The sequence below is a fragment of the Aotus nancymaae genome, unplaced genomic scaffold (assembly GCF_030222135.1).
Source record: "Aotus nancymaae isolate 86718 unplaced genomic scaffold, 86718_ANA_hifiasm-v0.15.2.pri h1tg000016l, whole genome shotgun sequence".
Lineage (NCBI taxonomy): Eukaryota > Metazoa > Chordata > Mammalia > Primates > Aotidae > Aotus > Aotus nancymaae.
Genome location: NW_026988428.1, coordinates 39871927 through 39883722, shown reverse-complemented (window position 1 = coordinate 39883722; position 11796 = coordinate 39871927). Strand labels below are relative to the sequence as shown.

Below are 11796 nucleotides of genomic sequence, written 5' to 3'. Positions count from 1 at the left end.
CATGTATCCTCTATTCTGTAGTTGTTTCACATGTATATGTATGTTCATCTACTAAGTTATAATTTCCTCATAAAGAGACACCATTACCTCTTTTTTTTTGAAATGGAGTCTCACTCTATCGCCCAGGCTGGACTGCAGTGCCACAATGTCAGCTCACTGCAACCTCCACCTCCCAGGTTCAAGCAGTTCTCCCGCCTCAGCCTCCCCAGCAGCTGGGACTACAGGTGCATGCTTCCACACTCAGCTAATTTTTTGTATTTTAGTAGAGACAGGGTTTCACCATGTTGCCCAGGCTAGTTGAGAACTCCCGAGCTCCAGCAATCCGCCTGCCTTGGCTTCCCAAAGTACTAGGATTACAGGCGTGAGCCACTGCACCTGGCTGACACCATTACTTCTCATTTTCGACCTCTCAACCAGTTAGTACAGGGCTGTACATAGGGTGAATCCTCACATTTAGTCCTCACATTTGTTAGAAGAGGAAAACTGAGGCTTAAAAATAGGCAGGCATCTGACTAAAGTTACCCAAATATGAATGCAGTTGTTCAATCCAGAAGGACTGTCCACCTAAGAGGCTTTTATCACCACTTCTGGCCTCCTCCTCCCACACCCTGCGTGTCTCCCTGAGCCCTTAAAGTATCAGTGTTACCTACACCAAATCCTTTTTTTCCCTACTGGGAAATCCTGTTTTGGTGCTCTAAATAATATTAAAAATAACTCTTCTAGCCCTTCCTCCTCCCTCCAGTTGCCCAGAGAACCAGGCTGGCAACCTCTCTTGTTCACCTCCATCCTTTAGCCAGACCCGGGCACGTGACCCCAGCTCAACCCCTGACTCCAATTCCTCAGGTTACCAAGAGTTATTTTGGGCAATGGAGACCGTGTATGCCCCTCCTCCTTATCCTCTGGGCCATATCCTAGCTTAGCCTTTCCTGGAAGGCCCATCATACCCAATAGCCAAGTTGCAACACCCGTATCCATTTGATCCTTTGTTACCATTGGTTTCTGCATCATCATCATCATCATCATCATCAATCACCAAATATTAAATGCCTGTTTCTGTATACTGATATGCTGGAGCTAAAAAAAAAAAAAAAAATTATTTAATGTATACCTTTGCCGTCAGAAAGCTCAAAATCATTTTTTTCATTAAAAAACTAAAAACAATTTGAGTCTAAAGATGGCAGCCTTAGCAGTGAGTGGTGCTGTGGCACTGCGTAGAAATATCAGTTGGCCGGTTGCTTTTGTGAGAAAAATTCCTTGGACCGTGGTGTCAAGTCAGCTGAGAGAACACTTTGCACAGTTTGGCCATATAAGAAAGTGTATTGTACCTTTTGACAAGGAGACTGGTTTTCACAGAGGTTTGGGTTGGGTTCAGTTTTCTTCAGAAGAACTTCAGAATGCACTACAACAGGAAAATCATATTATAGATGGAGTAAAGCTCCAGGTTCAAGCTCAAAGTCCAAAAATTTTGCAAATATCTGATGAAGAGAAAGATTTTTGAGACTGCCAGCCTATTAAATAAAGTTAACATAACTAAAAAAAAAAAAAAAGAAAAAAAAAATTTATTATCCATGTTAGAGAAGACTCTAACTCTGGCTTATAAGGAGTTTAAAATCCACTTTGTGACCAGGTGGGGTGGCTCACGCCTGTAATACCAGCATTTTGGAAGGCCAAGATGGGCAGATGACCTGAGCCCAGAAGTTTGAGACCAGCCTAGGCAACATGGTGAAACCCTGTCTTTACAAAAATTAGCCAGGCATGTTGGCACCCGCCTGTAATCTCAGCTACTCTTGCATCTGAGGCAGGATCACCTGAGTCCAGGAGGCTGAGGCTTCAGCGAGCCAAGATCGCACCACTGCACTCCAACCTAGGCAACAGAGTGAGACTCCATCTCAGATAAAAACAAAGACAAGAATAAAAACAAAAAAATAGCCAGGCATGGTGGTGTGCGCCTGTGGTCCCAGCTATTTAGGGGGCTGAGGTTGCAGTGAGCCGAGATCATGCCACTGCACTCCTGCCTAGGTGACAGACTCCAGTGTAGGCGACAGAGCAAGACGCTGTCTCAAAAAAAAAAAAAAAAAAAAGTGAAATGAGAAACAAAGGTGTACAATTTAAACCAGATTGTGGCAGTATAAACTAAGTATGTAAGTGTTAAGGAGAACTAAAAAAAGGAAAAGAGGCTGTTAACCAGGGGAGACTTTCTGGAAGACGTAAACTTAAAGAAATACTTCATTTGGGCCGGGCGCGGTGGCTCAAGCCTATAATCTGAGCACTTTGGGAGGCCGAGGCGGGCGGATCACGAGGTCAAGAGATCGAGACCATCCTGGTCAACAAGGTGAAACCCCGTCTCTACTAAAAATACAAAAATTAGCTGGGCATGGTGGCGCACGCCTGTAATCCCAGCTACTCGGGAGGCTGAGGCAGGAGAATTGCTTGAACCCAGGAGGTGGAGGCTGCAGTGAGCCAAGATCGCGCCATTGCCCTCCAGCCTGGGTAATAAGAGCGAAACTCCATCTCAAAAAAAAAAAAAAAAAATACAAAATGAGCCGGGCGTGGTGGCCATGCCTGTAATCCCAGCTACTCAAGAGGCTGAGGTTGGGGTGAGCTGAGATTGTGCTAATCCCATCACTTTGAGAGGTCAAGACAGGTAGATCATGAGGTCAGGAGTTCAAGACCAGCCTGGCCAAAATGTTGAAACCCCGTCTCTACTAAAAATACAAAAATTAGCCGGGCACGGTGGCAGGCCCCTGTAATCCCAGCTACTCAGGAGGCTGAGGCAAGATAATTGCTTGAACTCGGGGGGCGGAGGTTGCAGTGAGCTGCGATCAGGTCACTGCACTCCAACTTGGGTGACAGAGTGAGACTCCCTCTAATATATATATATATATATATATATGTATATGTATATGTGTGTGTGTATGTGTATATATGTGTGTATATGTATATATGTGTGTGTATATATATATGTGTGTGTGTGTGTATACTGATAGGTAAATTTCCCTCTCATTCCTTATTTCCTGTACCACAGTTTTTCACTATAGGAAAAAGGACTGTTATTAGTGTCTTAAGTATCTTTCTGGCAGGAAGTCAAAGGGAAGGCTTTTTTTTTTTTTTTTTAAGATAGTGTCTGGCTCTGTCACCCAGGCTGGAGTGCAGTGGCTCTATCTCGGCTCACTACAACCTCTACCTCTCGGGTTCAAGAGATTCTCCTGCCTCAGCCTCTCGAGTAGCTGAGATTACAGGCACGCACCACCACACCCGGCTGATTTTTTACATTTTTGGTAGAGACGGGGTTTCACCATATTGGCTGAGAAGGCTTTTTTAAAATGTATTTTTGCTGGGCACGTGGCTCACGCCTGTAATCCCAACACTTCGGGAGGCTGAAGCGGATGGATCACCTGAGGTCAGGAATTTAAGACCAGCCTGACCAACATGGTGAAACCCTGTCTCTACTAAAATACAAAAATTAGCTGAGCGTGGTGTTGCATGCCTGTAATCCCAGCTACTCGGGAGGCTGAGACAGGATAATCACTTGAACCCGGGAGGCAGAGGCTGCAGTGAGACAAGATCGTGCCACTGCACTCCAGCCTGGGTGACGAGAGTAAAACTCCGTCTCAAAAAATAATAAAATAAAATAAAATGTATTTTTATTTTTTCCTCTCCCAGCAAGGGAGGCCTTTTATATATAAAGACTCGACAGGATGCCAGCATGCTACACTTCTTCCATTACATGTTCCTTCAATGTATTGAGTTGTGAAACTCTGCACAGGACTCTGGATCACCTTTTATAAATTGTATCAATATTTCAATCTCCACTTTTCGTCTTCCTTTTTTTTTTCCGTTTCTGGGCCGGGATGACCTCCATTCATTTCTTCTCTAACTGACCGCTCTCCGGCCTCTCCATTGGAGGAGGGGAAGCACCGCATGCTGTTCTAGGAAGAAATTGTTGAGTGTTTTCCACTTTAACCTTGCAATGGAGTCATTAAAGAGTTGGAAAATGCCCCTTCTGTTGGTCTTGGCGGCCTCTTCCAGCTGCCAGTTGTCATGGCCTCTTTGTGGGTGTTTTCTGCAGTAGAATCCTCCTTGGGGTTTCTCTGCAGTTTGAGCACTTCTGCTATTTCATCTCTACCGAACTCACCCCTCCGCCAGTGGAGATACACGTCTTCCCTCCCTCTGGGGCTATTGCCATACCTAATTCTCAGTTCCCCACCTGCCGGTTCCCCCTAGTCTGTGGGGGATTTCGGGGTGTGGAATAGCTGACGGGAGGAGTTAGCTCGGGCGGGAGCATCGTGGGCTGGGTGAGATCTGGCCAGCCGTTCGGTCCTCAGGTTGGAAAGCATCACGGGACCAAGGCCCAGGTTTCCGCTAGGGTCTTGTGGGGAACCCCTTGGGTTGCCAAACTGGAGCGGAGAGCACTGCGCGGCCGGCTGCGGAAGCCGGGGAGCGGGCGCGCGAGTTCGGGGGTGCAGGGGCTGCTGGGGCCGCCAGGGTGGGGCGGAGAGTGCTGCGGTCCGGGTCAGTTTGCGCGGGGAGCGCCGGGCCCAGGACCGCCGCCAGGGAGCGCTGCGGCCTCCCGCTCGCCCGCCCCCCGGTAGGCGGGGCCGCGCTCTCCCCGCAGCCGCCGCCGCAGCCGCCGCCTGGGCCGCTCCGTGTACCCGGTGGAGCCGCCGCCGCCGCCGCCGGGAGCTCGATGCGGACGGAGCCCGGGCCGGGCCATGGGGATCCTCAGCATCACGGACCAGGTCAGCCCTCCTGCCCTTCCCCGCTTTCTCCTTCCAGGGCTCGGCGTCGCCGCCACGCGAGCCCGGGGATGTGCGGCCTAGGTTGGGCCCGAGCCCGGGGCTCCCGCAGCTCCCGCCCCGCCCCACGCCGCTCTCCCCTCTACCGAGCCGGTGTCCTTGGGGACCTGGCAACCGGCAGAGGCACCGCGGGAGCCCGCTGCAGCCAGAATCCCCATAACGGAGCCCCTCCACGGACGCTCCCCCACAAACCTGGGTGCTCCCCCACCCCCACCCCGGTTCCGCTCTGGCTCCAGCCCGCTCCCTGAATGCCGGTTCTCCCTGCAGCCGCCCCTGGTCCAGGCCATCTTTAGCCGAGATGTGGAGGAAGTGCGTTCCCTACTCTCGCAGAAGGAGAACATCAATGTGCTGGTGAGTTGGGAGCAGGGAGGATGGCGAGATCGGAATCCTGGCTCCCGTGTTCTGGACCCCTCCCCACCGGTGGGGCGGCTCCGTGTCTCCTCTGCTCAGAAGAGGCCGCAGTTCTTTCCATCCTGGAGTGAAAGCCTACTCTGCATTTGGGTATGGAGAGCAGGTCAGGCTTGGAGCCCAGATCACTTGGGCTGGGGATGCCCAGGAACGTTGTTCTCTTCTGAACCACCGGAGTCTGCAGCGCCCCCACCCCTCCTGGAAAAAGGAGCCGGCTTCTCAGCCCATTGGCCCTGACTCCACCCTCCCTAGGTGCTTGCCTTTGACTCCCAGTACTGGGACTTAGGATGCTGCAGAAACTATGGGAAGAGGTTGTTGGGAAGGGCCTGGAGCTCTGAGGCTTGGGCTGGGGTCCTTGATAGCCCCCCATCCCCCGCCCACAGTCCCTCTTTTCTGCCTTCCCAGGACCAAGAGAGGCGAACTCCATTGCATGCTGCTGCCTACGTAGGCGATGTCCCCATCCTCCAGTTGCTACTGATGTCAGGTGAAAGTGGGGAGCTGGAAGGTGTGGCACATAGGGAGGGAAGGAAGGGGAGGAGTCTTTTTTGATATTCAAGGATTGGTCTCCCTTGCTCTGTCCAGGCGAGACTCCAGCTCCATTCAGATTTTCTGGCCTGATTACTGGCTTTCTTCCCACCCCCTCCCCGCCTTCCATCAAAACAGGAAATTATATCCCCACAGGTGCTAATGTCAACGCTAAGGACACACTGTGGCTGACCCCTCTTCATCGTGCTGCTGCCTCCCGAAACGAGGTATGCACCCTCACCTTCTTTCACCCTTTCAAAAAGGATGAGTTGCTTAAAGATGGAGGTTAAGGGTTAAGGAGCCTCAGTCCTCAGCCCTACAAGCTGTTCTACCCCAGGTAGGGAGGAGATCAAATCTTGGCCCCTCCTTCTTACCCCTAGAACTGGCTGGTAAGGGGGCTGAGTGCTGCCAGCTGATGTGACTCAGGGAGAGCTTAACACTGGGCTGGCAGACTGCGGGGGCCCTGCTGCCAGGCCTGAGTGACTCATCCCTCCCTGGGGGGCCACCTTGAGTCTGATCCCCCTCTGGGCACTGAGATTTCTTTCCTTGTGATGGGGGATGGGTATAATAATCTGTTGCATCCTTGGCCCTCAAGCAACTTGAAAGTTGACAGCACAGGGGCCAAACATATTTCATCAGTTGGGTCCTTAACCCTATTCCCATCAGCCCTGAAGAGAGGGAAAGGGGGACCTCCTCCTCAGTTCATCACTTCCCTGGCTCCAGCCACCAGGGGGAGGGGCCGAGGCCTGTGTGAATGAGAGGGGTAGTGGTTAGGAGGGGCATTTTACCCTGGGTTTTGCAAAGGAACCAGTATCTGTTTGCTTACTGAGATACTGAAAATAATTTTGGTGCCTATGAGGAGGCTACATGTTCAGGGTAAGACATTGCAAGAGCATTTAGTTTTCCTAGAAGTAGTGGGGGATTGGGATGTGTGACTCTGCCTGTGTGGATTTGTTTGGGAATGGATGTATGTGTGAGTGAAGAATTTTATTTTGCAAAAAAATAACATGTTTCAGTGTGAGTGAAGATTTTCAGGGTCTAGGTTAATGAGTCAAGTGGCTTGAAGAAGAGCAAAGGGTCCCTGTTTTCCTCAGCCAGGTAAGGAAGAGTTTAAGCTCTAAGAAGATCCAGAAGATGGGAAGTAGGTATTGAGAGTCTAGGTATGTTAGAAAAATGAGAAGAGACTCTGTGCTGGGGAAAACGGGGCCATATATGCTATGCTGACCTATTCCTCCTATTTCCTGTTGTTTTACCTCCTGCTCCCACTCTCTCTTTTGTCCCCTGCCCCTCAACAGAAGGTGCTGGGGCTGCTGCTGGCACATTCAGCAGATGTGAATGCCCGGGACAAGCTGTGGCAGACACCGCTGCATGTGGCTGCTGCCAACCGGGCCACCAAGTGTGCTGAGGCTCTGGCACCCCTGTTGAGCAGCCTGAACGTGGCTGACAGGAGTGGACGCAGTGCTCTGCACCATGCAGTGCATAGTGGGCATCTTGAGGTGAGGACTGTTCCCACCTTCCCTTCCCTTTTCTTACCTTCCTACTTACCTTTCCCTGTTTCTGGGTCCTCAAGCCTGAAGGAGAAGCAGCCCGGATGGCTATATAAACACTTGAGCTCACACACTAAATGAATGGTTAGACTAGATTAAAATTCTTAACTTGGAGTTCAGAAAGTTGATAAAACTTGGATTTTGTGTGGAAAATATTTGCATACACGCCTTTCTGAAGAGAGTCCATGTCTTTTAGCACATTTACAAAGACTTACAAGAGTTTAAGAACCACCAAATCACCTGAAGAGACTCCCTTGTTTCCCTCAAAGTTCCAAATCTCTCTAGTATCTCCTCCTTAGTGTCTGCTTCTTCTGTTCCCTCGAGTCCTCCAGATAGTTTTGCTCACGAAAAAAGGCATTAGGCTGCCTCAGCCTTTTCAGGAGATGAGGCCTCTGCTCTTAGGTAGGTTGAGGGCATGAATCTGGCTCTGAACAGGTATCTTTCATATCCTAATACAGACAGTGAACCTGCTTCTCAACAAGGGAGCCAGCCTGAACGTCTGTGACAAAAAGGAGCGTCAGCCTCTGCACTGGGCAGCTTTCCTAGGTGAGAGAGAACACACGGGAAAAATCAGAAATTTGACATTTAGTTCAGCTAAAACTAGGTTCTTGTTACATGAAATAAATAAATAAATAAATTTGACATTTAGGCTTTCTAGGGCAGGGTTACGGGGTTGCAGCCTTTGAAGAGAGGCACACAGGGCCTTAGAGTTTACCTTCTACTTCCTTGAGAATGTCTTCTCTTTGCTCAGGGCACTTGGAGGTCCTAAAACTGCTGGTGGCACGGGGAGCAGACCTTGGCTGCAAGGACCGCAAGGGCTATGGGCTGCTCCATACAGCTGCTGCCAGTGGCCAGATTGAAGTGGTGAAATACCTGCTTCGGATGGGAGCGGAGGTCAGGGCGCTCAGCACTGGGATTGGGGACTCTGGGCAGGGAGTAGGAGATTATAGGATCTATTATGGAGATATGCGGTATTGGGTTGTTGGTGTGGTTTGGGAGCTTGGAAGGCATGGTAGAGATGGTCTGAATAATGCTTACCTTAGCCATAGTACCCTCAGTACCTTAGTACCTTGGGTCAGAAACCCAAGGGGAACTGAGGCAGTTGTTGGATTTCTGGGATCTGTAGGCTACATGCTGGCTTCTACTTTGTTTTAAACTGATACCGCCTTACTCTCACCCCTGAATATCCAGATCGATGAGCCCAACGCTTTTGGAAACACAGCTTTGCACATCGCCTGCTACCTGGGCCAGGATGCTGTGGCTATTGAGCTGGTGAATGCTGGAGCCAATGTCAACCAGCCAAACGACAAGGGCTTCACGCCGCTGCATGTGGCTGCAGTCTCCACCAATGGCGCGCTCTGCTTGGAGCTGTTGGTTAATAATGGGGCTGATGTCAACTACCAGGTGCCTGAAGGGATAAAGCTTAGACCAGTGGGGAGCAAAACCTTGCTCTTGGGGTCCTGACTGTATCTGGATAGCTTTCTTGGGGAATTATCCACTTGCTTTCTGGGGTGATCAGACCTTGCCAGGGACTCAGGAGAGAGTGGGCTGGCTAAGGTGCCATATGACCCTTTTGTCCTTAGAGATATGTCCTGGGGGATAGGGCATTCTCTGTGCTTTGTAATGGAAAAACAGAAACAACAAAAAAACCCCACGTGTTTCCACAGAGCAAAGAAGGGAAAAGTCCTCTGCACATGGCTGCAATCCATGGCCGTTTCACACGCTCCCAGATCCTCATCCAGAATGGTATGGACCTGGGAAACTGCTGTCTTCCCCTCTTCCCCCAAGGAACTCATTTCTAAAATCTCCCTAGCTTCCTTCTCCTACCCTCTTCCAGTAGGATAGGCCCTTGGAACTCTGACCAAGGGACCTGTGGAAATGGCCACAGTCTCCTAAGGCTTAGAAACAGGATAAAACATGTAGAATGCTGGGCCTGGCACCTGATGCATAGTAGGCACTCATATGGTGGCTAGTTTGTGAGAGTGGTCTTATCCCTGAGGTCCACCTGAGCTGTGTGTGTGCATCCCCTCGCAGGCAGTGAGATTGATTGTGCCGACAAATTTGGGAACACGCCACTGCATGTGGCTGCTCGCTACGGACACGAGCTGCTCATCAGCACCCTCATGACCAATGGCGCAGATACCGCCCGGTGAGTCAGGGCTCCGACTCCACTTCTGGGCTGCCCAGATCTGCAGAGACTGCTCACATCAGCCATGGAGGCAAAGAGAAGTTTCCCAGAGGGCACCTTGGAGAACCTCCTCCCCTGACTATAGTGTGTTGGTGGGTCACAGAAGAGGTCTTACCTGGTCCCTTCTTGACCCAAGGACTGAGTCCCTCAACTTCTCTCCAGGCGTGGCATCCATGACATGTTCCCCCTGCACTTAGCTGTTCTCTTTGGATTCTCTGACTGTTGTCGTAAGCTTCTTTCCTCAGGTATGTGATGATGGGCTGGGGATTGTCAGGTGTATAGGAGAGCAAAGGCATTTCCCTCCCTGCTGAACACTCAGATGTGACCTGTGGCTGGTCTGTGCCTCCAGGTCAGCTGTACAGCATTGTGTCTTCACTCAGCAACGAGCATGTCCTTTCAGCTGGGTTTGACATCAATACACCTGATAACCTTGGCCGTACCTGTCTTCATGCTGCTGCTTCTGGAGGGTGAGTTCTCTTTCTCTCTCCCATGCCTGAAGCAGGGAGCTGGGCAGAGGTCTGAGCCCCTCATTCTTGCCTGCCCAGATCTATTCTCCCTCTCACAATAGAACAGTCACAGCAGAAAGGGCATGCTAGTTCCATCCTTCCTTAGCCCCACCCTGGGCTTGTGGCTTCCCTTTGAGGCTGTAACTCTGTTAACACATCTTTCTTTTAGGAATGTTGAATGTCTTAATTTGCTGTTGAGCAGTGGAGCTGACTTGAGGAGGAGAGACAAATTTGGCAGGTATGCTAATGTGCAGGGGTATACACAGGGAATACCTGATGGAGAAACAAATGGTAGAGAGAGGAAGGGGTGGAAACTGGAGAGTTAAGTAAGGAGAATGTTACAAAGCAGCATTTGGCTGCACATCAGATTGCATTTGGATCTGTCTCTGATTCTCTTCCCTACCGTCCTTCACTTCTTCCCCAGGACCCCACTGCACTATGCAGCTGCTAACGGTAGCTACCAGTGTGCAGTAACACTGGTGACTGCTGGGGCAGATGTCAACGAGGCCGACTGTAAAGGCTGCTCTCCCCTCCACTATGCTGCTGCTTCTGACACTTACAGGAGGTGAGGCTACCGGTCTGGACCTTCTCAACCTCATTTACCTCCCTGAGCCCTGCCCTAACTTTCTCTCTCTCTTCCCTAGAGCGGAACCCCACACACCTTCCAGCCATGATGCCGAAGAGGACGAGCCACTGAAGGAGTCCCGCAGGAAGGAGGCCTTCTTGTGAGTAGCAGAGAGGACCCCTGGGATGTGCTTTCCCACCCATGCAAGCTCTGGCCCTACTGTCCTCCTGCTTACTCTGAACCTCCACCCTATACTGCTGCTGTCCTCCTGGTCAGCCAGCAATGTGTCTTGAGCTCTCTGGGTTTAGTGCAGAGTGGGCAAAGACAAAAGTATGAGATTGAAGCTCAGGAGTTTCACGAAAAAAAACCCCAAAAGTGTGAGACGTAGTTCCTTCCCTAAAGGAATGATGGCCTTCTTGAGAGGATCAGAGAAGCTAAATGTAAAAAATCATTTGTTTATTCCACAAGCATTAATTGAATATTTACTTATTAGGTTCCGAATACTGTGCTAGATACTAAGGATAAAAGATGAGGCCAGGCAGGGCACGGTGGCTCACGCCTGTAATCCCAGCACTTTGGGAGGCCGAGGCGGGCAGATCATGAGGTCAGGAGTTTGAGACCAGCCTGGCCAACATGGTAAAACCTTGTCTCTACTAAAAATACGAAAATTAGCCAGGCATGGTAGTGGGCACCTGTAATCCCAGCTGCTCGGGAGGCTGAGGCAGGAGAATTGCTTGAGCCCAGGAGGCAGATATTGTGAGCTGAGATCCCATCACTGCACTTCAGCCTGGGCAACAGAGTGAGACTCTATCTCAAAAAAAAAGATGAGGCCCGGCATGGTGGTTCAAGCCTGTAATCCCAACACTTTGGGAGGCTGAGGTGGGCAGATCACCTGAGGTCAGGAGTTCAAGACCAGCCTGACCAACATGGTGAAACCCTGTCTCTACTAAAAATACAAAAAATTAATCAGGTATGGTGGCGTGTGACTGTAATCCCAGCTACTTGGGAGGTGGAGGCACTTGAACCCAGGAGGCAGAGGTTGCAGTGAGCCAAGATCACACCACTGTATTCCAGCCTGGGTAACAGAACGAGACTTTGTCTCAAAATAATAAAATTAAAATTAAAAATAGGCCGGCCATGGTGGCTTACGCCTATAATCCCAGCACTTTAGGAGGCCGAGGCAGGCAAATCATATGAGGTTGGGAGTTCAAGACCAGCCTGGCCAATGTAGTGAAACTCATGTCTACTAAAAATATAAAAA

General features: G+C 50.4%; 2 protein-coding genes across 5 annotated transcripts in view; both read left to right on the top strand.

Moving 5' to 3' along the window:
- The first annotated feature begins 1165 nt into the window (after nt 1–1165).
- LOC105715948 (SRA stem-loop-interacting RNA-binding protein, mitochondrial-like) lies at nt 1166–1577 on the top strand. Its single transcript, XM_012450472.2, has one exon. The coding sequence runs from the start codon at nt 1175–1177 to the stop codon at nt 1496–1498; it is 324 nt and encodes a 107-aa protein (XP_012305895.1). The 5' UTR covers nt 1166–1174; the 3' UTR covers nt 1499–1577.
- A 3020-nt stretch (nt 1578–4597) lies between these two features.
- The window catches only part of ANKRD52 (ankyrin repeat domain 52), a 21027-nt gene continuing 13828 nt past the window's right edge, over nt 4598–11796 (top strand). For 2 of the 4 annotated variants that reach the window (XM_064377222.1, XM_012450462.3), the window contains exons 1-15: nt 4674–4739; nt 5064–5147; nt 5610–5688; nt 5886–5956; nt 7025–7225; nt 7735–7822; nt 8028–8170; nt 8468–8680; nt 8944–9022; nt 9311–9425; nt 9627–9709; nt 9814–9931; nt 10140–10208; nt 10395–10535; nt 10615–10695. In XM_064377222.1, coding sequence (XP_064233292.1) covers nt 4713–4739; nt 5064–5147; nt 5610–5688; nt 5886–5956; nt 7025–7225; nt 7735–7822; nt 8028–8170; nt 8468–8680; nt 8944–9022; nt 9311–9425; nt 9627–9709; nt 9814–9931; nt 10140–10208; nt 10395–10535; nt 10615–10695 — 1592 coding nt within the window. In that variant the 5' untranslated portion in view covers nt 4674–4712. The other 2 variants (XM_012450459.2, XM_012450461.2) reach the window with 2 other exon arrangements.